The 26400-nt window shown below is 38.9% G+C and overlaps 2 protein-coding genes and 1 non-coding gene across 6 annotated transcripts; all 3 read left to right on the top strand.

Annotated features, from left to right (window-relative positions):
* The first annotated feature begins 8558 nt into the window (after positions 1–8558).
* On the top strand, positions 8559–11817 carry LOC130505284 (uncharacterized). Of its 4 annotated transcripts, none has more exons than XR_008941612.1 (6): positions 8559–9112; positions 9403–9535; positions 9617–9913; positions 10150–10817; positions 10919–11018; positions 11126–11817. XR_008941612.1 is itself a non-coding variant. In XM_056999885.1 (4 exons), the coding sequence occupies exons 2-4, from the start codon at positions 9512–9514 to the stop codon at positions 10780–10782; spliced, it is 954 nt and encodes a 317-aa protein (XP_056855865.1). In that variant the 5' UTR covers positions 8560–9112; positions 9473–9511; the 3' UTR covers positions 10783–10893. The 4 variants fall into 4 exon arrangements, 1 of the variants encoding a protein (XP_056855865.1); XR_008941613.1 differs by having other exon boundaries at positions 8560–9112; positions 9473–9535; positions 10150–10593; positions 10902–11018; XR_008941610.1 differs by having other exon boundaries at positions 8560–9112; positions 9473–9535.
* LOC130508563 (uncharacterized) lies at positions 11007–19259 on the top strand. The gene is made up of 4 exons (XM_057004134.1): positions 11007–11018; positions 11126–11750; positions 18687–18918; positions 19055–19259. Exons 1-4 carry the CDS (start codon positions 11007–11009, stop codon positions 19257–19259), a joined length of 1074 nt encoding a protein of 357 aa, XP_056860114.1.
* LOC130508803 (small nucleolar RNA R71) lies at positions 15977–16083 on the top strand. Its single transcript, XR_008942982.1, has one exon. It is a non-coding gene; the product is annotated as a small nucleolar RNA R71 (small nucleolar RNA).
* Positions 19260–26400: the final 7141 nt, after the last annotated feature.

Raw genomic sequence — 26400 nt, 5'->3', positions numbered from 1 at the left:
GTAATCAAAACCTTCATTTTGTCGGAATCCTTGGACTACAAGCCTAAATTTGTATTTTCCACCAGGTTTTCGTATCATTGTCCATCTATTACCTAATGCTTTGCAGCCAGGTGGTAAATCCGTATGTAAAATGTATAATTTTGCATGATAGAATCAAATTCACTTTTGACAGCTTCGTTCCAAAATGGAGCATCTGGTGAAGATATGACTTCTGTCAAAGTTCTTGGATTATTTTCTACTATAAATGCCATACAAAAATCTTCACCAAAATATTTTTCCTTTCGAGCTCTTTTGCTCCTTCTAGGTTCATCTTCTTGTTCATTTTCTGAAATATCTTTTATAGAAGTATCAACGTTTGTCTCAATTACTGAGTCATTTTCGTTGTCTCTTTCCTCTCGATTACGTTTAGAAATTTGTTTTTCCTTGTATGGAAAAATATTTTCGAAGAAAGATGCATTTCTAGACTCCATGACTTAATCTTTATGGATGTCTCATATTTCAGATTTATGTACCAGAAATCGATAAGCAGTACTGTTATGTGCATATCGGATGAAGATGCAATCCACTGTTTTAAGTCCAATAGTGACCTTTTTGGTGGCAGTACCCCAACTTTTGTCAAGCATTCCCCCACTTTGAGGTATTTATACGAAGGTAAATTACTTTTCCATAATTCATATGAAGTTTTTCTAGTTATTTTGTGTGGAATTTTGTTGAGGATATAATTAGTGGTAAGCGAAGTCCCCCCCCCCCCCCACATGTTCTGGGGTGACCCAGATTCCTGCAATATTGCATTCGTCATCTCTTTAAGAGTTCGATTTTTTCATTCAGCAACTCCGTTAGATTCTGGTAAATAAGGAGCTGTAGTTTGATGGATAATTCCATGTTCTTTTCAGAATGCGTTGAATGGTCCATCATACTCACATCCTCTATCGCTTCTAAATACTTTAATAGTTGTTTTAAGCTGATTTTGTACCTCGAGTTTATATTCTTTAATTTTTTTTAGGTTTCATCTTTGCTATGTAATAAATATACATAACAATGTCTTGTGCAGTCATCTATGAAGGTCACAAAATTCTTTTTCCGCCTCTAGTTGGCATGTATTTCAAATCACATAAATCGGTGTGAATTAAATTTAGAGGTTTATTAGTTCTTTCAACACGAGGCGATGGAGTTTTTGTGAGCTTAGCCTGTACGCATACTTCACATTTTTGTTTACTTGTTTTGCATTTAGGAATTAAATTTTAGTTCATTAATCTTTGTATAGATTTGTTGTTCACATGGCCTAATCTTTCATGCCATATACCAAATAAGCAACTGGCTCTTTTTTATTCATTGAAATCTTAGGAGCTACAACTTTCGGAGGGACTGTCATTACATTCATCTTGACAAGTCCATCCTTAACATACCCCTTACGAAAATACATCCCATTCTTCCTAATCACGAGCTTGTCCGCCTCAAGAGTTGTGGCTAATCCATTCTTGCTGAGCAAGGTTCCTGAGACCAGGTTCTTCCTCATGTTAGGAACATGTTTCACATTCGTCAGAGTGACTTTATGGCGAGATGTCATCTTCAAAATCACACTGCGGCGACCTTCAATCTTGGAGACTGCAGTGTTCTACAGCTTCTCCATAGTCTTTACTTTCTGATAGGTGTGAACATCGCCCTATTGGTGCAAATGTGGGTGGTCGCCCCTTTGTCATACCACCATTCCTTGGGGTTGACACTCTCAACCATATTGACCTCAGTCACCACTACAACGGTATCCTCCTCAGTGAGATTCACTTGAGCCTTCTCATCTCTGATCTTGCTGCGACACTCAGAAGTCTTGTGTCCAACTTTGTGCAGTAGTGGCATTTTCCCCTGAATTTCTCCACATTCGCATTGATCTGTTTGGCTTTCTTCTTGAAGTCTGGTCCAAAAGTCTTCAGGACTGCAGCAGCTTTGGAATGCTTTACCAGAGAGTGGGTGTATGTCTTTCCTTTCCCTTTGTGCTCAGCTACGTTGACACTATGCTCCTTAGCATTGGCCTTGTCAGCAACTCGGTTTATGGATTCCATATGAAGCCTCATGATGAGCTTCTCGAGACCCATCTTCTTCTTCTTGTGCTTCAAGTAGTTCTTGAAATCCGCATAGCTTGGGGGAAACTTTTGAATGAAGCTGAGAGTTGTGAGTGTCTCGCAAATTGACATCCATTCAGCAGTGATTTCATGGCAAATGAGCTGAAATGCTTCCACCTGATCCATGATGGGTTTTGAATCTACCGTTTTGAAGTCATGAAATTTTGCAACCACATACTTCTGGCAGCCAGCGTCCACACCTCTGTACTTCTTGTCAAGTGATCTCCATAGCTCTTTCGCCATGGGAATGTCACAGTAGACCCGGTACAATGGATCAATGAGGCGATCCAAAATGTACCCTTTGCAGATGAAGTCAGAATGCACCCAAATGTCAACACTTGCGAGAGTGTTCACATCATCAATCCCATAAGAGACAAGGAGATTGTCCTCCTGGATGAATTTATCAAACTTCATCGTTGTCAGGAAGAACATCATCTTCTTCTGCCATGTTTTGAAGCATTTGCCATCAAATTTGTTAGGCATCACTCCTTGAGTGAGCAAGCTGGGTACAGACGGAGGAGTTGAAACTGCAACCGGATTACTTGTGGTTCCAAGAGCTGAACCCGATTGATAAAGAGCAGCACCGAAGAGAGTACGGCGCGTGGTTTCATCAGCACCATTTTCTACTGGTAGGATAGTTGTTGTTGATGCAGGGATGGTTCCAGCATCTGTCAGAGTTGCATCAGTTTTTGACACGTTGAGTGAAGTTTTAACGATGGTGGTGTCAATGAGGTATTGTTTGCATCCATCATTTTTCTGTTGAGAAAACATGAAACGGATCAGTACTCAATTCAACAAATAACATATTATTTCTAAGCAAAAAAAAATAGTCTAAAATCAATTTTTATTTTTGGTGTTTGAACCAAATAATATCGATATGAGTCTGAAAAACATTTTGCAAACTCGTTTAAAAACGTTCGCAAAATTCATTTTTTTTAAACTTTGGCATATTTCACAAACTCGCTTATATAGTGATCGTGGAAACGATTCATATATAACACGTCTTGAATAATAATGTATCTAAAACGTTTTGCGAAATATGCTAGAAGAAAATCGCAAAAACGTTAGAAGAAATAAGAAACGTTTCGTGGATAAGCATATAGCAAATCACAAACTTTGTTTCAAAATAAACAGAAACGTTATAAGAATTATACATCAATAAACATTTCCCGGTAGTCCAAGAAAGCAAACAAAAACGGTTTTGACATAATTAAGAAACGTTTCGCGGAAGTGCTATAGAGTAAATCGCAAACATCGTTCGCAAACCGTTTTCAAATCCTTGAATAAATCATTTTTCACCCGATTAAAAGCTTTAGACAGAAAGCGATAAAAATTTAAGATTGTAGAAGCCGGAAACCGAAATGAAATAAAAATGATATAATAAAGGAGTTGTTAATGAAAGAAACGATTGAAAACGAAATGAAATGAGACCGAAACGGAAACCATTTACATAAACGATCATGGAGTCGAGATATGATATATTTTTCCTTAACTCTTTATATTTTCTCCGTAGTGAGATATGACTGTATGAATATATAGTCCCAAGATAAAACCATGGAGACGATCACGCTTCACCCGTGAAACGCCCTAACGAACTAATAATCTACTAAACACTCTTGAACTACTTACGCTAAAGGATTTTTGCTGGATGTTTCTCTCTGTGAAAGATTTAAGAAATGAAGGAAGAGAGGTGGCGATATTTAAAGAGAGGGAGACGACCCACTTCCCGCAACAGCTGCTGCACGTGGGCGAAGATCTGGCGGAAATTGAGGGAAGTTGAGTTTCGAAAACTTATTCCCCAAGAATATTTCTTCTCTCGTTTAAAATTCTCGACCAGATAAACTGCATGGCGTTTTTATTTTTTTAGACAAACTACTTGTCGTTTCAAAACGAAATGCATGTTGTTCTTGAGAATTAAATAGCAAAAACATAGAGTTTAACTTGGTCCAAAAATAATTTATTTGGACCAGAGGCCCACCAAAACCCAAGCCCAAGCCCAAGTCCACGCCGAGCTGAGTCGGACGGCGGCGGCGGTACGCATGGGGAGCTCTTTCTTCTTAAGAACTGTTTAATCAAGTGGGAGTGTGTTAACTTATATAACTATTCATTTGTGCTCTTTCTTCCTGATGTGGGACTCTCCACATTTGTCAATGTGACCATTTCATTATTATTCTAGACTTTATAATTTAATCAGTCCACAACATTTCTTTTCACATTTTATTAAAAAGCCATGGGTCTTTATTTTTATCTAATTGTCTTGCCTATTGATGCAACCATGGCTGCACCAGCTGATTCTTCAACAAAGGACAAACCAGGATCGAGGAAAGACGAGCATACTAAGCTACCACCAGCTGATGAGACTGAGGATGAGTTGAAATAGAATGTGTGTGAGCTGAAACCAGCTAAAGACACTGAAGTTTAGCTGAAAACCAGCTGAAGTTACTAAGGGTGATCTGAACCAGCTCAATGACACTACTTTGGAGATAGATGAGCTGATTGAGCTAAGTGACACTAACCTGGAGTTGGATGAGCTTAGTAACACTTAAATGGAGTTGGATGAGCTAAGTTATACTGAAGATGGAGCTGGATTAACTGCTGGGCGAAATTGGTCTTTTTCAGCCAAAGAAAAGTTCATAAAAGGTTCAATATGGGTATGTTTCTTGCCAAATTCGACCAGCCCATTTCTCAGCCCATTTCAAGCCTTTCTCATCTAGAAATATCAAAGAAGAAAGTCCTGGTCGTGCATTGGAAAAAGAGATTCAAGGAAGAACTCAATTCTCGTCAAGTCTTGCCTAGTTCTTTGTTTCAGTCTAGTCTTTGTTTCTAGTTTCCATGTTTCTTATCTCTACAATCTGTAAACTATAAAAGAGGCCTAAGTTGCCTGAATAAAATCATTCACTTTTTTTTTAAAAAGCTTTTACAAACTTGTGAATCCTTTGTTCATCACTGAACATTGTCTGCTTTGGAGTCAAATCCTTTGCAACCTTGCTTCTAGATCACGTCTGAGCGGTGACCTGCTCGATCTGAAGATATTTCGAACAAGTTTTTGATCTTCTCATCGATCTCAGACTGAAGTATCACCATCCATCTCTACCTTCTTCCAAAATCCATTCCTTTTATCCATTCTATCCAAAAGAAACCATTGGTCTATCCTTCCCAAACGAAACCACAAACCAACAATCACCCTCAAGATCATTCAAAGAGATTCAAACCGAGTAGGATTTCATTAAGTGGTATCAGAGCAGATTGAGGGTTTCTGATTAGGGTTTGTTCTCGATTACTTCTTCTTCTCTTTGGGAACCTTATTTTTTCCAATCAAACTCTTTGTATTCTTCTCTGTCTATCTGTGAAAGTGCAAGGGGGCCGACCAGTTTAAAAAAAAATAGAAAGATCAAAAGAAAGTGGAAGAGCAATCCGACTAAGACTGAGGAGAAATCCAGCCAGACTGAAGAGAAATCCAGTCTCTGGTGGTAAAGCCTTTTGCAAAATAAATCTCTTAAAACGGTCTATCTTTTCTTCTCTTTTGGGGTGGGGGATTTGTTCATTGAAAGCTTGATCTTGTTGTTTGCTGAGCTATTGGATTCACAGAGAAAACTCACCAATAAAAAACTTGAGAGAGACACTAAGTGAGGCTTCGGGTACATTTTTGTTTACTGAATTTTCTTATTGAGATTGCAACAGGAAACCATGGCTGGAGTTGTCAGTAAGAGAAAGGAAACGCCTATTGTGAAATTGAGTAAAACCCAGATGGAAGCCATGATGGCTCACTTTCTGAAAGAAATAGATAGGAAATTGGAATCTAAAAGAGCTTCCTTTGCTACTGATAATGTTTTGGGTACTGTTTCTCAGGTTCAGAAAGATGCTAAGGACAAAAAGAGGAGCAGATGCCATATTTCTGTGGCAAAAACGACCATGATGGATACTTGGAGTGGGAACGGAAAATGGAACTTGTATTTTATGGGCAAAAATACTCAGAAAGCAAGAAGGTTAGATTGACAACATCAAAGTTCCGTGGTGATGCCATTTAATGGTGGGGTCAGCTTGTTACTACCAGAAGAAGAACAGGAGAAGCACAAGTTGCATCCTGGTTTGAGCTGAAACACTTGTTTATGGTAGCTACAGAAAACAAACCAAGCCATGGTGCCATGAGTGTGACCACCCAAGAAAATCTCAGCCACAACAGCAAAGAAGGCCAATCCCAAGTTCTTCATCTGAAGTGGAAGGTCGAAAGAAATCTGAAGAGCTAAAAACAAAGCCATCCAAGGTAATAAAAAAAATCTGAGACATAACATGACTTTTCTCATGTCTCTCCTCAATTTGAACTTGTTTTCAGTAGTGCTTGTGATGAACTAACCTGTTTTGAACCGGTGCAACCGAGTAACCTTGTTTCAGTGTCTCAGGTCTCAGAAGAACACTCACCAGAAACAGAGTCTAGCACATGGTGAAGTGATGGAACAGCTGAACAGCTTGGAGCTGAACACAATTCCTAACTCTTTGTCTCCTAACTCAAAAGAGCACTGTAAGGAACTTAGTGTCATCAACTCTGTGCCTGACATGTTTGTTAGGGTTAGTTCTGATGATGTGAAACGATTTGGTCTGAGTAATGTGAAAGAATTATGTATTTCAAGTTCTATTTTTGATAAGATGATTCATTCTTTTAAGCAACTTGAACCTGACAAACTCTCTGATCAAAAACGTTTTGAGTCTGTTAGTGAACTCAATCCTGGTCTTATTTTGAGTTTTGATAAGTTTATGGAACATAAGAAAAGCCTTGATCACCCTGAAAAATGAATTGACCTTGTTTTGCAGCAATCTGATTTCTTTTTCAGAAAACCTTGTGATTCTTTTGCTTGTTTTAAAGATGATGCTTTGATCTGAGTTTTTGTAGTCGTGAACTGATCACTGGTGATTTGTGATGTTAGGAGTTTTGAGGCTTCTAGGTCAAATGATAGTATAGTGGTAGTAAGTTGTCGAACCAGTTCTGAGGGATTCAAATGCAGAGAGAATGCAAGTATTTGCCTAATCTAAGTGCAATGAGTGAATTGGATGGTTTTAAACTAAAACTAGAATGCAAGTAACAGAAATGAAACTTTTAAACTATTGGAAATGAGAACTCATGGGTATAGGGATTTCAGACCTTGGGTGATCAAGTTTCGAACTAAGGATGACAAATGAATCAATCAAACTATTAACCTTAAGCCTAGACACAATTCTAAGCAAGCTCTATGTCTAGATGAATGCTCATTTGCTAACATGTCTCAAACATCAAATGTCTTTGGTTGAATAACATGCAAGCAATCATTACTAACAAGTCTATTAGCTATCTTAGCATCTTTAACAACAAATCTCTTTGGCAAAGTACACTAAAAGCCTAGGAGAGTTGACTCAGGCATTTCATCAAACACCTTTTGGGTGGGAAATGCCTAGAGATCACCCTTTGAGTGGCCTACTCAAATGATGCATTATGAATACTCTACTAGCAAGGAACAAGAATGATCTACACTAAAACATCCTAGAACTAGCCTAATCACCCTTAATCTCCCTAACCCATGAATTCAAAAGGTGATTACTCACTAATCCCCATGATTCCTCTTAAACCCATGATGGATTTCAGATGAATCATATAGAGAAATAGATGAGAGATCACAAGAACAATAACAAACCAAGCCAAAAAGAGATTAATTTCTTGAGAGAGTTTGTGTTCTTCAAATGATAAAAGATAATCTGCCAAAAGGTGGCTACAACATACTTAAACATTAGGTTTTTCAGAGTAAAAACGTGCATAAGAAATTGCAAAAAGGTCCTTGAAAAATCATAAAATCGTGTAGCAAAAGGGGCTGGAGCGACCTTGGGGGTCGCTCTGAGAGGTCGCTCCAGCCTCAATTTTTGTGTCTCCGGGCGATGAAAACGCGAGCTACTTAGGTGGGTCGCTCTGGTTGGGAGCGACCTTGGGGGGTCGCTCCGGAAGGTCACTCTGCGGTTCTCGACCAGGATGGATATGCCTCTAGTAAATTGATCATAACTCCTTCTTTACATCTCCAAATGACTTGAAACCACTTCCATTAGAAAGCTAACTCAATTTCCTGTGTCTCCACAAAATCTTAGCAACAGAAGATTTCTCTAAGGCCTCCATCCGTGCTCATCTTTCACCTCCTTTTTGATCACATTGCTTCCAAATGTCTCCAAGAACTCCATGTGGTGTTCCAATACCTGATAGAGACATATGTATGCCAAATGCAACCTAAACATGTCTAAATCCTAATCTATATGATGCAAATGCTTATGAATGAATGGTTAAAACAATGCAAATATGCAAGATATCAACTCCCCCACACTAGTCCTTTACTTGTCCACAAGTAAACTTTCAAGAACCAAGGAGAAGAGGTTTGAAGGTGGGGACTCATAATCAAAAGAAACTCTTCTTAGGTCATGTTCGTTTGCTCAGTCGACTGATCCATCTGGGTGAAGCTGAGTATTGATGTTCGTTTAGTCTAATTAATCGGTACATTCAGATGGATCAGTTGGGTGAGTTTCAAAAACTCAGCTGAATTTTCTTTAAATAGCTAGCTGAGTCTTCATCATGCATTCAGCTGCAGCTGATTCAGTCAAAAAAGGTTAATGACGAAAATGACCCTGCTACCACATAAACCTAATCTCATCTCTCTAATCTCATCTCTCGCGTTCTTCTCTTTTCTTTGGCGGCCAATCTCTCTCTCTCTCTCTCTCTCTCTCTCTCTCTCTCTCTCTCTCTCTCTCTCTCTCTCTCTCTCTCGTCCATCTCTCTCTGGTGACCCTCTCTCTCCGCCGTTCCTCTCTCTCCGGCGACCTCTCTTTCTCTCTGGATCTCTCCGGCGACCTCTCTCTGTCTCTCAGTCTCATCTCAGGCGCTCTCTCTCTCTCTCTCTGTCTCTCTCCAGCGATCCTCTCTTTCTCTCAGGGTTCTCTCTCACTCACTCCTGCGACCTCAGCTCCGGCGACCTCTCTCTCTCGCTCAGGTAAGACTCTCAGGGATCTAAATGTTGTGGGTTAGTCTTTGGAATCAGTATCTTCAATTTATGTTCTGGGTTTTGTTTGCATCTGTGGATTGTTCTTCATGTTGTCTTGTTTTTGTGATATCTGTATATGAGTTTGGTTTGAGTGGTTTGTCTATATGAAGTAGTGGTCTTGAAATATGTGATCGTGTGATTGCTTTAGCTTGTCCTTTTATCTTGAAATAATGTCGTGTTATTTCACTGTCTCAATGTTCTTTGTGCTTGTGCTCAGTTGTTTACTTTTATGTTTACAGTTTATTTGGAAGAGAAACAATGGCATCCATTCATGGCACTGATGTGAGTATTTGGTCTTTTTGTGTACAGTTTCTTTGAAGATAGTTGCATAAACCTTTGAAGAGAACAATGACATCCATCCCTGGATCTGATGTGAGTATCTTCCCCTCTAATCTTTTATTTGATCTCAGTTTTGTCAAATACTTTTCTTATTGTCTTGAATCTTCAAATAAGAATCTTATATGGAGTGACGAGCAAACACGGTTCTTTCTTCAACTAAGACTTGATGAGAATCTGAAAGGAAACGTGAGAAAACAGATGGTTAATGAGGCTGGGAGACAGGCGATAATGGATAAGTTCTATGAGGCATTTGGTATAAAAATTCCATGGAGAAAATTTGGGATAAAGTACAACACTTGTAAGAAGCAGTACGACTCTTTTAAGAAGCTGACTCGGAACAGAACGGGACTGGGTTTTACTTCTACTGGATTCATCAACATGAGTGATGACTGGTGGAATGAGCGATGTAAGGTACAAGTTCTATGATCCTCTTATCTTTACTTCTTCACCATGTTCTCTTTACTAGTGATTTAAAGAGTGTATGAATGTGAATATTGGTTTCCAGTGATCACTGATTTGTTCTTGCGCTAGCCTTGCTTGTTTGTAATGAATTCTCTAAACATAATATGATCACTGATTTGGGTTCTTGAGTTAGTCTTGTTTGTTTGTAATGAATGCTCTAAACATAATGATTTGTTCTTGTTCAGGAGTGGCCTGGTGCTAGAAAATTTAAAGACAAGCCGATAGCAAACATGGATTTGATGGAGAAGGTATTTGGAACAGTTTATATTAGTGGAGGTGAAGGTTGGTCTGCTCAGCAAGGTGAAGAGGCTTTAGACACAAAGCATGGAGATGATGAAGATGAAGATGATGCTGAGTCAAGGCGTGATGTCCCTACTCAGGAAGCTGTTGGAGATGAATCAAGGCGTGGTGTCCCTACTCAAGAAACTGATGTTGCATCTGAATCAAGAAATGCTGGATCAAAGAATGTTGGCCCTTCTTCTTCCAGGTCAAAGGTTAACAGGAAAAGATCAAGGGTTGTACAAGCAGGACAAGCTGTGGCTGATGTGATCAGGGAGAGTGTTGAGTCTCGAGACAAGATTCTTTCCCACAAGAATCATCTAATAGAGAACCATCCTGAGTTTAGTTGTAGTCAACTTCGAGCTATGGAGGTTCTACACTCCTTGCCTGCTATAAGAATGTGGTCTCCTCTTTACAAAGCCTCAATTAACCATCTCAAAGAAGATGCTGCAAATCGTCAAACTTTCTTGTTCTATGGAGATAATGAGAACAGGGTTCTCTATTTGGAGTATGCAACTGGTGAAAGCAGAGATGCATGAGGAGTTGTTTATGTTTATGTCTTTGTCTTAGTATAGTATGAACTCTAGAATGAATCTTGTTTTAATGACTATGTTTATGACAATATTTATATGAGTTTCACTCTGCTGAAATGTGTTGTTTATATTTATTTTGAAGTGGCAATGCAACTCTATTGGATAAGCAGTTCTTACAAGCGTTCTTACAAGCAGCTCTTACACTTTTAGCTTAAAGTCTCCAAGATACAATGAATAGTAAGGTATTATCTCCAAGATAATTATTTGCTTAACATTGTTTTTTTAACAGTTGTTCAAAGGTCTGTGCCAGATTTAAATGATACTTCTATGTCGGTTTTATGTATTTCAGGACACGTTTAGGTTCTTAGTTGAAGATGAAGACATGGATTTGATACTAGATGAGGAGAAACACATGTTTGCTCTTTTAGAAGAAACATATGGAGCGGCAAAAGTTAGTACTAACAGACAGTTAGTGAGGACAGACCGAGGTGGAGGTTGGCGTCGGGTGCAACGTTTCATGAACGAATCCGAGGTACAATGCTATGATATTCTTCGCATGAACCAAGCAACGTTTAGTAGCTTATGTAAGATATTGTCAGAGAAGTATCAGCTAGTAGAGTCTTGCCATGTTTACATAGAGGAGAGTGTGGCAATGTTCTTAGAAATGGTTGGCCAAGATTTAACTATACGAGCTTTAGCTGAGAGATACCAGCATTCACTTGACACAGTGAAAAGAAAGCTAGATGAGGTTTTAAGTTCCTTGTTGAAACTCGCAGCAGATACTGTGAAACCGGGAATGGATGAGTTTGCAAGTGCTAGTCCTATTTTAGTAGATGATCCGCGATATTACCCTTTTTTTAAGGATTGCATAGGTGCTCTAGATGGAACTCATGTGCCGGTTCGTCCTCCTAGTGGGAATGCCGAACCATTCAGAGGTAGAAAAGCAGAACCAACTATGAATGTCTTAGCTATATGTAATTTCAGTATGAAATTCATATATGCTTATGTTGGGGTTCCTGGGAGAGCACATGATACAAAAGTGTTGACTACTATCTTATCTTTATTTATTTTTGGAATTGATTTTGAGTTTTCAATATATCAAAAGTATTGTTGGATTTTAGTGTATGTTAAAGTTTATCATATATCAAACAATTGTTAGATTTTTATTTAAATATTTTAATCAAATGTACAAAATTATAGTCATTGTTTATAATTTTATTTTTTTATTAAAATAAATTTTATGAATTTTAAAGCAAAAATTTTAAAATTATTTTGTTGTAAAATTATAATTTTGATAATATATTAAAATTAACAGGATTAATATAAATAATAAACATGAATTTAATAGTAAAATATAAATAAATTAAATACATGTCTATTTTAGTCATTTTGTCATCAACTGCATCTGGATGCAAATGTAAGTTAAAAAAAAAAGAATAAACGAACGCAGCTGCATCCGGATGCTTCATCTAGATACACCTTCCAAATGTACAAACGAACAACACCCAGGTGGAGTATCTGGATAAGACATCTGACTGATCCATCTGGATGCACCTTCCAGATGTACAAACGAACATGGCCTTAGTTCTCAACTTAAAAACTTTGCATAATCATACCAAATAGCAAGAGCAAAGATTTTATCTATCTCTAACTTCTCTAGGCCTATCTCAGCTCCTTTGATCTCTACACTCATTAATCATGCATCTACAAACCACAAATCCACCATCTCTCTAACATTCAGGAAGCAAACTCAATAGACATCTCACAAATGGTCAACTGGTCCAAGTCATTTGGTTTGGTAAGACAAAGGCTTTAATGCAAGTGAAATCAGAGGTTCAAAATGATCTTTTAAGGTGGTTTACTCTCAAAACTAAGTAGCTTTGACATTACACATAATATATCTAAGAAAGGGATCAACTCATACATACAATGCTCAATCTCCATTGTTCTACCCTTTCCCAAACACACAAGATATTCAATTATTCCTCAATGTCAAACCCAACTCACATCTCTCACCAAAAGATCCAAAGAATATTTTTCACATCTGACTCTTTCTTTTTGAAATCAATAAGGGATTTTCACAATTTTAAAACAAATCTGAGCTCCTAACAACTTTGCTAGCCCCCTTTTTATTTTTTTTTTTTTTTTTTTTTTTTTTTTTTTATATTTGGGGGCCAAGACTTTTCACAATAAGAGCTAGATACTTCTCCACTTATCCCATAAAGACTAATCATTTAAGCACAAAGAGTCAAACCTTTCATATTCCCAAATCACAATCACAACACTCACCCCCCTTCCTATAGCTAGACAATAGAGTGACTAATCTAGCAAGAATGGAGACTAAGCATTGTCGTTCCCAATACTCTCAACATTATGCACATGTAAAGCTTTCCAAAGAGGCCTCACTCAACAAATAATGATGGTTTAAAAAGGAGGTATGGGTTTTGGGAGTGGAGTACCACTTGAGTTTGTCAAGAAGATTGGTAAAAAGGATGGGACAACTCAAGTGTGTATATCCATGACTTAGTACACAAGGGACCATATGCAAGAGACATTAAAACAGGAGCTTGCTTCAAAGAGAGAGTATCAACAGTCAAATGAGTTTCAAGAGGAGCATTCAAGGCGCGAAGTTTACAAGCTTTCTAAAGGGTGCTCAAGCTACTTGTCATGATTACAAAGGTCAACAAATTCAGTACTTAGCATGAGCTCTTTACAAGGTTGAAATCCCCCTAATGCATGAATGCAACCTATATGCTTCTAGACTCAATCCTAAAAATGCAAATGATGCAACTAAATGATTCTTTTTGTGTTTTTCAAATTTTTTTATATTTTTTTTTGGATTTTTCTATGCAAATAAGAATCTAATATGCAATGCATGAGACTCAAAATCATGGAAACAAACATGATCAAATACTTGGTACCTCCCCCACACTTAAATCACACAGTCGCTGTGTGAGTGAGGTACCCAATGAAATTCTAAAATGCAAAGAAAAACTGGGAGAAGGGAGGTTTCCAGTTACCTGAGATGGGAGCGAGGTGGAAGGGTCGCTGCGGCAGGTCGCTCCCAGCTGGAGCGACCTCGTGACGTCGCTGCGGAGACCTCGCTCCACGGTCAGTTTCTGTGTTTCCATTCTCATGTGACGCGAGCGACCTCGGCATCTCGCTCTAGACATGTCGCTCTCAGGTGGAGCGACCTAGAGGTGTCGCTGCGATGAGATCGCTCTGGTGTCCGACTTTCTGCTCAATACCTGCACACAACTTCACTTTCCCATTGTTCTATGCAATAGAATGATAATGCAAATACTAATGCAATATATACAAGGATACTCATGGGACTTCCTCCCAAGTGAGCTTGTTTTAAGTCTCTAGCTTGACTTTGCCTCCTTTGGATCAGGCTGGACTAGGTGCAGAGAGTGGAGTTGACTCCCCATCTTCCTCAGGTGGTAGCTCATCAAAGTGATCATCAGCAGGACGAGGATTCATCTCTTCAATGGTGAAGGCTTGTCCAAATACAGTGGGGTTCCTCATCTTCTCCTTGATGTCAAAGTGGAGGATGTTCTCCTTGCCCAAATGGAGGTCAATCTTCCCTTCTTTCACATTCACAATAGCTCCTGCAGTAGCTAAGAATGGCCTTCCAAGAATCAATGGGTCTTGAGCCTCCTCACCCATCTCAAGCACCACAAAGTCTGTAGGTATCTCATACCTTCCAATCTTCACAGGGAGGTTCTCTAGGATACCCACAGGGTACTTCACTGAACGATCAGCCAACACCAGAGAGAGTCTACACTTCTTGTACTGAGTGAATCCAAGCTTCTTTGCCACAGACAAAGGCATCAAGCTGACACTAGCTCCTAAATCGCAGAGACACTTCTCAAACACCATAGGTCCAAGAGCACAAGGTAGTGTGAAGCATCCTGGATCCTCTAGCTTCTCTGGAGCATCAAGCCTCTGAATTATGGCATTGCACTCATGACTTAGAACCATCATGCCCTCCATCTCCTTCTTCTTAGCAGCTACAACATCTTTCAGGAGTTTGCTGTATTGAGGAATCAGCATGAAAGCATCAATGATGGGCATTGTAACCTGAGCTTCACTCATCTGCTTCTCAAACAAAGCCTTGTACTTCTGTAGCAGCTGCTTCTTGAATCTACCAGGGAATGGAAGCTTTGGTTCATAGGGAGGGGGGACAGGAGAGCTCTCACTTGCTGGAGCAGTAGATTCACCATCTTTTGTTGTTTTCTTCTCTTCCCCAACCTTTCCTTTACCCTTGGCTTTCACAATCTTCTCCAAGATCTCAGCATCTGTCTTCTCATCAACAATGACCACTTCATCATCTAGATTGATGGCTACCTCCTCACCTTGTTTCTCAGCATCCTTGGTGAGGGTTACAGGAGTCAACTGCTTACCACTCCTAAGTGTGACAGCTTTTGCTTCCTTGGGGTTTTGATCTGACTTTCCAGGTAAAGATCCTTGCTGGCGGTTCTGGTGGGAGCTCATGGAAGCAAACTGATTCTCCAAATTCTTGACAGAAGAAGCAAGGTTGGAGAATTTGTTGTTGAGCTCATTGTAGCTTCCATCGATCTTGGAGTGGAGATTTTTCAGCTCATAGCCAACATGCTTCTCACTTCTAGTCTGAGACTCCAAGATCTGTTTCAGTAAGGCATCAGTGCTGCTCTGTTGAGGGGCAGATGAGCTAGGAGAAGAGTTTTGCTGAGGCTGATAGTTGCTCTGCTGGTTGTTTCGAGGCTGATAACCACTTTGCTGGTTGTTTGAATAGGGCTTCTGTTGGTAGTTGTTGTACTGAAAGTTGGGTTCCTTCTTGTACCAGCTACCATTACTGTTGATGAAACACAATTCTTCTTGCCCTTCCAAACCCTCAACCTCATTGACAGTAGGAGGTATCTCCTGGCTTGGGTTGCCAACAAAGTTCACCTGCGCTTGTGTGGCCTTATCAGCAATGAGTTTGTCAATCTTCTCCTGAAGAGCCTTTATCTCATTCCTTGTTTGATTGTCATCACCTCTACTGCTTCTGTCATGGTCTCCACTGTAGACTGCATCACTCTTAACCATGTTGTCAACCAGAGCCTCTGCCTCTTCCTCAGTTCTCCCCAAAAAGAACCCATTGCTAGCTGTATCCAGTCTGGCTCTGTACTTAGGAAGAGCACCTCTGTAGAATGTGCTCAGCAAGCTCTCCTTAGAGAATCCATGGTGTGGGCACTGAGCTTGGTAGCCATTGAATCTCTCCCAAGCTTCACTGAATCCTTCCAAGTTCTTCTGTTGGAAGCTGGAGATCTCATTCCTCAACTTAGCAGTTCTTGAAGTAGAGAAGAATTTCTCCAAGAATGCCCTTTTGCAGTCTTCCCAAGTGGTGATGGAGTCACTTGGTAGAGACTTCTCCCACTGACGTGCCTTATCCCCCAAAGAGAAAGGGAATAGCTTGAGCTTTAAGGCATCCTCTGACACACCATTAGTCTTTGACATACCACAGTAGCTGTCAAACTTATCCAAGTGATCAAATGGGTCCTCCACAGCCAGACCATGATACTTGTTGTTCTCTATGCAGTTTAGCAGTCCTGACTTGATCTCAAAGTTGTTAGCAGCCACAGCTGGTGCTCGAATTCCAAGTCTAGGACCATGGATGTTGGGGCGGTCATAAGTGCCAATGGGGCGAGCTGGTCGCTGTTGAGGTCCATTGGGGTTCTGAGGATTTTGTTGTTCTTCCATTGCAGCTTCCAGTGGCTGCAGTTGAGCCTGTTGCTCTTCTTGTCTTCTCTTTCTAGTACACTCTCTCTCTAAAGCTCTGATGTCTGTGGCTCTTGGAACAAGGTTTGATGTACCCTTGCTCCTCAAGTTCATACACCTGAAAATCACAAAGAGTGAAGAAGAGAATCAGTAACTTACAAAAATAAAAATGACTTAGTCTCAAGCAAATGACTAAATCTCAATGTTCAAATCAAACTCAGAATTTGGCAACGGCGCCAATTTGATGTTAGGAGTTTTGAGGCTCCTAGGTCAAATGATAGTATAGTGGTAGTAAGTTGTCGAACCAGTTCTGAGGGATTCAAATGCAGAGAGAATGCAAGTATTTGCCTAATCTAAGTGCAATCAGTGAATTGGATGGTTTTAAACTAAAACTAGAATGCAAGTAACAGAAATGATACTTTTAAACTATTGGAAATGAGAACTCATGGGTATAGGGATTTCAGACCTTGGGTGATCAAGTTTCGAACTAAGGATGACAAATGAATCAATCAAACTATTAACCTTAAGCCTAGACACAATTCTAAGCAAGCTCTATGTCTAGATGAATGCTCATTTGCTAATATGTCTCAAACATCAAATGTCTTTGGTTGAATAACATGCAAGCAATCATTACTAACAAGTCTATTAGCTATCTTAGCATCTTTAACAACAAATCTCTTTGGCAAAGTACACTAAAAGCCTAGGAGAGTTGACTCATGCATTTCATCAAACACCTTTTGGGTGGGAAATGCCTAGAAATCACCCTTTGAGTGGCCTACTCAAATGATGCATTATGAATACTCTACTAGCAAGGAACAAGAATGATCTACACTAAAACATCCTAGAACTAGCCTAATCACCCTTAATCTCCCTAACCCATGAATTCAAAAGGTGATTACTCACTAATCCCCATGATTCCTCTTAAACCCATGATGGATTTCAGATGAATCATATAGAGAAATAGATGAGAGATCATAAGAACAATAACAAACCAAGCCAAAAAGAGATTAATTTCTTGAGAGAGTTTGTGTTCTTCAAATGATAAAAGATAATCTGCCAAAAGGTGGCTACAACATACTTAAACATTAGGTTTTTCAGAGTAAAAACGTGCATAAGAAATTGCAAAAAGGTCCTTGAAAAATCATAAAATCGTGTAGCAAAAGGGGCTGGAGCGACCTTGAGGGGTCGCTCTGAGAGGTCGCTCCAGCCTCAATTTTTGTGTCTCCGGGCGATGAAAACGCGAGCTACTTAGGTGGGTCGCTCTGGTTGGTCGCTCTGGTTGGGAGCGACCTTGGGGGGTCGCTCCGGAAGGTCACTCTGCGGTTCTCGACCAGGATGGATATGCCTCTAGTAAATTGATCATAACTCCTTCATTACATCTCCAAATGACTTGAAACCACTTCCATTAGAAAGCTAACTCAATTTCCTGTGTCTCCACAAAATCTTAGCAACAGAAGATTTCTCTAAGGCCTCCATCCGTGCTCATCTTTCACCTCCTTTTTGATCACATTGCTTCCAAATGTCTCCAAGAACTCCATGTGGTGTTCCAATACCTGATAGAGACATATGTATGCCAAATGCAACCTAAACATGTCTAAATCCTAATCTATATGATGCAAATGCTTATGAATGAATGGTTAAAACAATGCAAATATGCAAGATATCAATTTGTTTGCATCCACATATGGCTTGGACGAATTCATTCTTAGGAATTTGCAGAATCCAAAATCACCTAAAGCTGAAACCGAATTTAATTGTGATTCTTCTTTGAAACATGTCCATTCTTGTTCTTGAACATATCAATCTTGGTATGTTTTGAGATTATACTTGCAGAATGATGTTGTTTTGAGCTGTGGTGATATATTAGTGTACAACACATTCTTCGAAAGTCTTGTTAAACATGTGAGATATGTGCTAAATGATTCTGAATCTGATCTTGAACTTAAACTTTTGTGTTCTGAACCTGATCATGTTGGGCACGATTTGGAAAATTTTTATGGTATTTCCTGCCTTGAAAACATTCTGGTTTATAAAACATTCTTTGTTATACATGTTGAGCTTTGGCTGGGTTTTTCCCAGTTTGATCTTGATCTCTTGTGTTCTAAATCCGAGAAATTTGTGCATGTTCTGAAATTGCTCTTTAAGAACTGTGTTGTTTTGTGCCTTAGATAACATTTTGGTGTATAATACTTTCTTTGATCTTCTCTATAACTGGCTGAGAGTTAAACTACATGTTCTGAGAAAAGAATGTTTGGTTAATGATATAAAACAGAACATGTATTTCACTTATGACACTGGATCTCTAGGCTTTGTTTTTAGTATCAAGGAACAGCAGCATCAGTCGCAGAAGAAGGCAAGGAACAAGGGGACACACAATCAGTCTAAGATATGCAGTTGGAAGTACTTAATAAAACGTTTTCAACAACACTCCAAGGAAGTTTCTTTCGGAAACTTTACTTCCATGTTGCTTACTTGTTTCTTTACTTGAACCCTTGTCTCGCTTTTTACTTGTTTCCTTTTAATGTTGGAGATACAGATTTGAGGGCAAAGCTTTTCAAAGGAGAAGGGATGATGCAACCATGGCTGCACCAGCTGATTCTTCAACAAAGGACAAACCTGGATGGAGGAAAAACGAGCATACTAAGCTACCACCAGCTGATGAGACTGAGGATGAGTTGAAACAGAGTGTGTGTGTGCTGAAACCAGCTAAAGAGACTGAAGTTGAACTGAAAACCAGCTGAAGTTACTAAGGGTGGTCTGAACCAGCTCAATGACACTACTTTGGAGCTAGTTGAGCTGATTGAGCTAAGTGACACTAACCTGGAGCTGGATGAGCTCAGTGACACTTATTTGGAGTTGGATGAGCTAAGTTACATTGAAGATGGAGCTGGATTAGCTGCTGGGCGAAATAGGCCTTTTTCAGCCAAAGAAAAGTTCATAAAAGGTTCAATATGAGTCTGTTTCTTGCCAAATTCGACCAGAACATTCCTCAGCCCATTTCAAGCCTTTCTCATCAAGAAAGATCAAAGAAGAAAGTCCTGGTCGTGCATTGGAAAAAGAGATTCAAAGAAGAACTCAATTCTGGTCAAGTCTTGCCTAGTTCTTTGTTTCAGTCTAGTCTTTGTTTCTAGTTTCCATGTTTCTTATTTTCTGCATAATATTTCTTGATTTCTACAATCTGTAAACTATAAAAGAAGGCGAAGTTGCCTGAATAAAATCATTCACCTTTTTGTTAAAAACCTTTACAAACTTGTGAATCCTTTGTTCATCACTGAACATTGTCTGTTCTGGAGTCAAATCCTTTGCAACCTTGCTTCTAGATCACTTCTGAGCGGTGACCTACCCGATCTGAAGTTATTTCAAACAAGTGTTTGATCTTCTCATCAATCTCACACTGAATCATCACCATCCATCTCTACCTTCTTCCGCAATCCATCCCCTTTATCCATTTGATCCAAAAGAAACCATTGATCTATCCTTCCCAAACGAAACCACAAACCAAAAATCACCCTCAAGATCATTCAAAGGGATTCAAACCGAGTAGGGTTTCATTAAGCCAGAGCCATACACTACAAGAAAACATGGTTATTTCCGACGGAAATATTGACGCATCATTTTCCGTCGGGATATCCCGACGGTACTCCGACGAAGAGCGTCAGGAAAAGCAATCTTCAAATTCGTCGAAAATCCGAATGTATTTTTCCTCAGACAATACCAACGGAATACCGATAATATAGCGAGAAAAATGTATCCGTTATTAAAAATTGGATTAACCGACAGATAACTGACGTCTCATATAAACCATATTCAGGTCGTCGGTATTCCGTCGGATACCTGAACATTTATGGACAGAATACCGACGAGTATGTAACAGTTACATATATATAGACGTTTGAATTTGGAAATCCCGACGAACTCCCGATGCCTCTCTCCGTCGGGAGATTTTTTAACCATTACATATAGCCGTTTGAATTTGAAAATCCTGACGCCTCTTTCCACCGGGAAGTTTTCTATCGTGCCTATAAATACAAACCCCCTTCATTCATTCAAATCTCACAACAAACAAAAAAAATCATGACTACTCACAATTTCCGTTTTTGGATAGATAAGCCTTATATGGATCCAAATACATGTTTACTTACAGCAGAATACGCACATGGTATTCAAGAATTCATGACGGTATAGTTCAAAGTTAACCGGAAGCGAGAAAAAGGTACGTTATTTATTTTTATTTTTTTGATAAAAAAGGTAAGTTATTATGTCCATGCTCTAGTTATAAAAGTAATAAAAGTGTTAAAAATGGAAGTATGGAATCATTTATATCTGAAATTGTTTACAACCGGTTATAAGTTTTGGTATCTTCATGGAGAACGATTTGATTATGGTAGTAATAGCGAACATCACACTGCGAGTTCCGGGAGTATATGTTCTATTACAACCAAACTCTAGCAGTCACTTAGTTTCAGTAGAATATTTAGCGGAAGTTGACCTTATTGTCGATTTAACCGAAGAATATGTTATACACTCGGAATCAGAGGCGGAGATAGGAGAGTACGGCGAAGAGGATTCAGATTCATGTCCATCAAATTATTCCATCGAGTCAGAGTAGATCTTTTTTTAATCTTGTAAAATGATGACGGAGTACCGAGAAACCCATAAATTTGTGGTATTCGTCGGTAATCTGTCGGTATATACCAAGGAAAGACCGAGGAAACAATAAATTCATGGTATTCGTCGGAAACCTGTCAGGAAATACCAAGGAACAATTAATTTTGGGGTATTTGTCGGTATTCCGTCGATATTTTTCTGACGGATTACCGACGAATACCACAAAACTTACCAAATAATTTCATTTTTGTGATCATTAAACAATTAATATTAAAGGTTTTTGGTTTAGAAAACATATTTTACCTAAAATATGAATACATATTTCACTTTTTAAACTTAAAAATCTTAAAATATAAACATGATAGCTTGTTTGGATTAAAATCTTTAAAAGAACACCATATATTTTAATGTAATGATTTACTGGAATATGTAAGTTGTAGTAGTTTATATAATTTTAAAATTTAACTGATGTTTTATGACTAGATAACTTTTTTCATCTCATGTACAAAGTCATATAATAGGTTTAATAAAAAATTTAGTTGGTTTGGTATTGTGAAACCCTGTTCCATCAGTTTTCCGTCAGAATATACCGACGGATTACCGACGGTACACACTGCCGACAGGATACCGAGGAATATTGTTCGTCGGTTTTGGGAAAGTAAACCGCGAAAAATAATGTGCCAAAATTTCCGGTTCACCGGCAATTTTTAGTTGCCGACCGATTACCCAAGACTCTTTTCCGTCGGTATTTTCATTTCATATACCCGGAAATCCTTCTTCTTCTCCATTCTTCTCCACTCTTCTCCCCTCTGCCGTCGATCTCTCCCTCTGTCTCTCGCGGATCCTTGGCGAAATCGCCCTTTTTTCTCCTCATACTTTCTCAATCATGTAAGTTTTTCAATTTCTTGTTGGTTGATTAGGGTTTGTAGAGATGTTATGAAAAGTTTGATGGATTGAAAGATTAGATTAGGGCTTATCGAAGATAGATTATGGTAGGGATTGATGATAGTACATATCGTTTTAGACTAGTGATAGTAGTTACGGTTGTTAGGTTTTTCCAATTGAATTTCATTTTTGGCAAATTTTTTTTATTTTTAATTGAAAAGTGAAAAATGTTTTTTAAAGTGTTTTCATATTTATAAAGTTGTGTAAAACGTTTTTTATATATTGGACAGTGAGAACATTTTTAAATTTTTATATTTATTAAGTATTAGTAAAACATTTTAAGTTAGTAAATATCTATGTATAAAAACACTTTTTTATTTATTGGACAGTGAAAAACAATTTTTTACATATTGGACAGTGAAAACCTTTTGTTTTTTATATTTATTTTTATTAAATGTTAGTAAAATATTTTTAATTAGTAAATAACTAATGTAAGAACATTTTTTATATAATAACAGTGAATACATTTTCTAAAAAAATTTAAAGTTTTTTTATATATATTAAAATTTAGTAAAACATTTTTAACTAGTAAATAAAACTATATACAAAAACACTTTTTTTACGGCAAACGGTTAAACACTTTTTTATTTATAGGACAGAGAACAACAATTTTTATAACCATGACATTTATCCGTTGGGATTTTCCAATTCCCGACTGAATGAGTTCGTCGGTTCTTAGTTACTTTCCGACAATAACTCTTTCTCGGGATTCGGTCGGGATTCATTCCATCGGTATTCGGTCAGGGTTACCGACAAATTACCGACGGGTTTTTATTTCCCGACGAAAGCATACCGATGGACTTCGTCGTCGGAATATCATCGGTGTTGTCATTTTCTGACCAATTTCCGACGGTTTTTTCCTTCGGTATCAAGCTGTTTTCTTGTAGTGATATGCTACTTGCTCATTTATTTGATATTTGATCATACAAAATGTTGGTCAATCAGACTGTTACATTGAAAGATATAGGTAGCGGACAAGCCATTTGACTTTTGATGTTACATTTCAAGTGTCACATTGTACATCTTTAATTGTGATTGATATGATTCTAATTGTATCAAAAAGTTCAGATAAACTTGCTAACTCTCCACAAAGATCTGAAAAATATCAGACTCTAGGAAGATGCCTTTTATATTGATATTAAAACAACAACTAAGAATAAGTTGAAAGTTCCACACCCGTCGACTGTAGCTGGTAGACGACCAAACTTTTAAATTCCTACAGATGCAAGTATGGTACATTTGCTTGAGGGATTTGTTGACATAAGCTTGAGTGAAGCGTGAGAAAGAAGTCATCCTAATCTATTAGTATTGAGGAGATAAGTGTTGAGTAGATTTAGGAGTTATCTAAATCTATAATTACTAATAGGATTAGGATAAACTATAACTATATATAGAGATATCATGTGATGATATATTGTGTGAGTTTTATGAGTTTGTAAGTTGAGGTTTTTGAGAGATTTTCCTCAAGGTTTTAATAAGAAGAGTTCTTGTTGCGTGTGATTACAAAGCTTTCTTGTGTTCGATTACTTCTCTATCAAGATCATTGACGCCAGTTATTACAATAATTGGTATCAGAGCTCACGATGGGAGACCTAGTAGTATCAACGAAGCCAAAGGAAGGAGGATCAGCTATCAAGTGCCCTATATTGACTTCGACGAATTATACTGTGTGGGCCATGAGAATGAAGATCCTGCTCAAGGTACATGAAGTCTGGGATTGTGTTGAAACAGAGGTAGACGATCCGAAGAAGAATAATATGGCTATGGCGCTTCTGTTTCAAGGAATTCCAGAAGTACTTATACTTCAAGTTGGGGAGTTGGATACAGCAAAGAAAGTCTGGGATGCAGTTAAGACAAGGAACGTTGGAGCAGAACGGGTAAGAGAAGCTAGATTGCAGACATTAATGTCTGATTTTGATCGTCTGACAATGAAGGAGACGGAGAAGATTGACGATTTCGTTGGAAAGATCTCTGAGATGACCTCTAAAGCTGCTGCACTCGGAGAAGAGATAGAAGAACCGAAGATCGTTAAGAAATTTCTTAAAGGTCTTCCTCGAAAGAAGTATATTACTATTGTGGCTGCTCTTGAACAGGTCTTGGATCTCAAAACAACGAGTTTTGAGGATATCATTGGTCGCCTAAAGGCGTATGAAGAACGAATTTGCGATGATGAAGAACAGCAGGAGGATCAAAGCAAATTAATGTTTGCTAATAATGAATCTCAATCTTACCGAGGATATAATAACAACAACTATCGAGGCAGAGGACGTGGGGGACGCGTCCCTAATAGAAGTCGTGGTCGTGGAAGATATGGTGAAGCCAGAGATGCCTCAAGGATAACTTGTTACCGCTGTGACAAGATAGGTCACTTCGCATCAGATTGTCCAGACAGGTTGCTAAAGCTTCAAGAGACCCAAGAAGATGAGAACAAAAGTACACATGGAGCAGATGAACTCATGTTACACGAGATAGCTTCATACAGTGAAGTTGAGACAGCCTCAGGTGGAGGAGACGAGCTGTTGCTACATGAGACAGTATACCTTAACGAAGGTAAGATAGTACCTAGTGACTACGATGGAAACAGAGAAGAAGATAGTACTTGGTATCTAGATAATGGAGCATCAAACCATATGAGTGGTGATAAGAGGTATTTTTCGGAGATTGATGATTCCATCACAGGAAAGGTTCGCTTTGGGGATGACTCACGGATAGATATCAGAGGAAAAGGAACTATAGAGTTCACTGATAGGAATGGAGAAGCAAGAAAGATAACAGAGGTGTACTATATTCCGGATCTTAAGAGTAACATCATCAGTCTAGGGCAAGCTACGGAGGCTGGTTGTGATGTGAGAATGAGAGGAGAACATCTGACAATGCATGATCGTGAAGGCAAGTTGATTGCCAAAGCAACCAGGTCAAGAAACAGGCTCTACAAGGTGAAGATGGGTCTAAAGGAAACGATGTGCTACCTCTCAACTGATATAAGTGATTCGAGTCGGTGGCATGGGAGACTCGGTCATATAAACTATGACACAATGAAGAATATGATATCAAAGGATCTGATCACAGGTATTCCACATATCGATGTTGAGAAGAAGATTTGTGGATCATGTTTACTTGGGAAGCAAGCAAGACGATCATTCCCACAAGCATCCTCCTTCAGAGCCACGAGATTGCTTGAACTCATACACGGAGATTTGTGTGGTCCTATAACCCCACATACAAGCGCTGGAAATAAATATATCTTTGTGCTCATAGACGACCACTCAAGATATATGTGGACAATTCTTCTCAAAGATAAAAATGAAGCTTTCGGAAAATTCAAACACTTTAAGCAACTAGTTGAGCAAGAGACGAGAGCACATATTCAGACTTTCAGAACTGACAGGGGAGGAGAATTCGTTTCACACGAGTTCAATGCTTTCTGTAATGAATCGGGGATCCAACGACATCTCTCAGCTCCCTATAGTCCTCAGCAGAATGGGGTCGTCGAGAGGAGGAACAGGACTTTATTAGAAATGACCAGAAGCATCATGAAGCATATGTCGGTTCCAAACTATCTATGGGGAGAGGCGATAAGGCACTCAACATATCTTATCAATCGAGTAGCGTCTAGGGTTGTTAAGGAGAGCACACCATATGAAGTCTATCACGGAAGAAGGCCTAATGTAAGTCATCTAAGGATCTTTGGGTGTATAGGCTATGCGAAGATTGATGGGAAGCTGCTAAAGAAGCTCGATGATAGATCTCGTGTGCTTGTTCACCTAGGAACAGAGCCTGGTTCCAAGGCGTATAGAATGTTTAATCCACAAACAAAGAAGGTGGTCGTTAGCAGAGATGTTACCTTTGATGAATCCAAAGGTTGGAACTGGAACTCCAGAAAGGAAGATCAAGTCGGAGGAAGCTTTAAAGTATCCATTGGAGATTTCGGAACAGAGTCTGGAACAGAGACTGAGTTGACTACTCCAAAAACAGAGGAGAGTCATGAGGATGTGTTGAGTGAAGAACATGAGACAGATGAAGAAGCAGAAAACAGAGAAAGTTCAGATAACGAGTCGAGAGTCCTTCGTCGATCTGAAAGAATTTCAAAGCTACCTGCATATTTGGAAGATTACGTGCTCTGTTCTGAAGAAGAAGGAGAGCTGTTACTTGCATATCTGAATGAAGAGCCACGCACGTTTGAAGAAGCTAAGAATCTAAAGGAATGGTTGAAAGCATGTGAAGATGAGATTGAATCTATCACTAGGCTTAAGTCGTGGTGTCTTGTTGACTTGCCTCCTGGTGCGAAGCCCATAGGACTAAAGTGGGTCTTTAAGCTCAAGAAGAACT

This window comes from Raphanus sativus, chromosome 2, assembly GCF_000801105.2.
Source record: "Raphanus sativus cultivar WK10039 chromosome 2, ASM80110v3, whole genome shotgun sequence".
NCBI classification, from domain to species: domain Eukaryota; kingdom Viridiplantae; phylum Streptophyta; class Magnoliopsida; order Brassicales; family Brassicaceae; genus Raphanus; species Raphanus sativus.
The sequence above is the reverse complement of the archived record's forward strand: the minus strand, read 5'-3'. Positions and strand labels throughout refer to the sequence as shown.

Bases quoted from the DNA above. Each gene is read 5' to 3' on its own strand.
- LOC130508563 (XM_057004134.1), top strand. The intron at 11,751-18,686 runs GTAATTTCAGTA...TTTGTGCCTTAG, and splicing joins TATGAATGTCTTAGCTATAT to ATAACATTTTGGTGTATAAT. The intron at 18,919-19,054 runs GTACTTAATAAA...TTGGAGATACAG, and splicing joins TCTAAGATATGCAGTTGGAA to ATTTGAGGGCAAAGCTTTTC.
- LOC130505284 (XM_056999885.1), top strand. From the start codon at position 9,512: ATGACATCCATCCCTGGATCTGAT. The intron at 9,536-9,616 runs GTGAGTATCTTC...TCTTCAAATAAG, and splicing joins CATCCATCCCTGGATCTGAT to AATCTTATATGGAGTGACGA. The intron at 9,914-10,149 runs GTACAAGTTCTA...GTTCTTGTTCAG, and splicing joins GGTGGAATGAGCGATGTAAG to GAGTGGCCTGGTGCTAGAAA.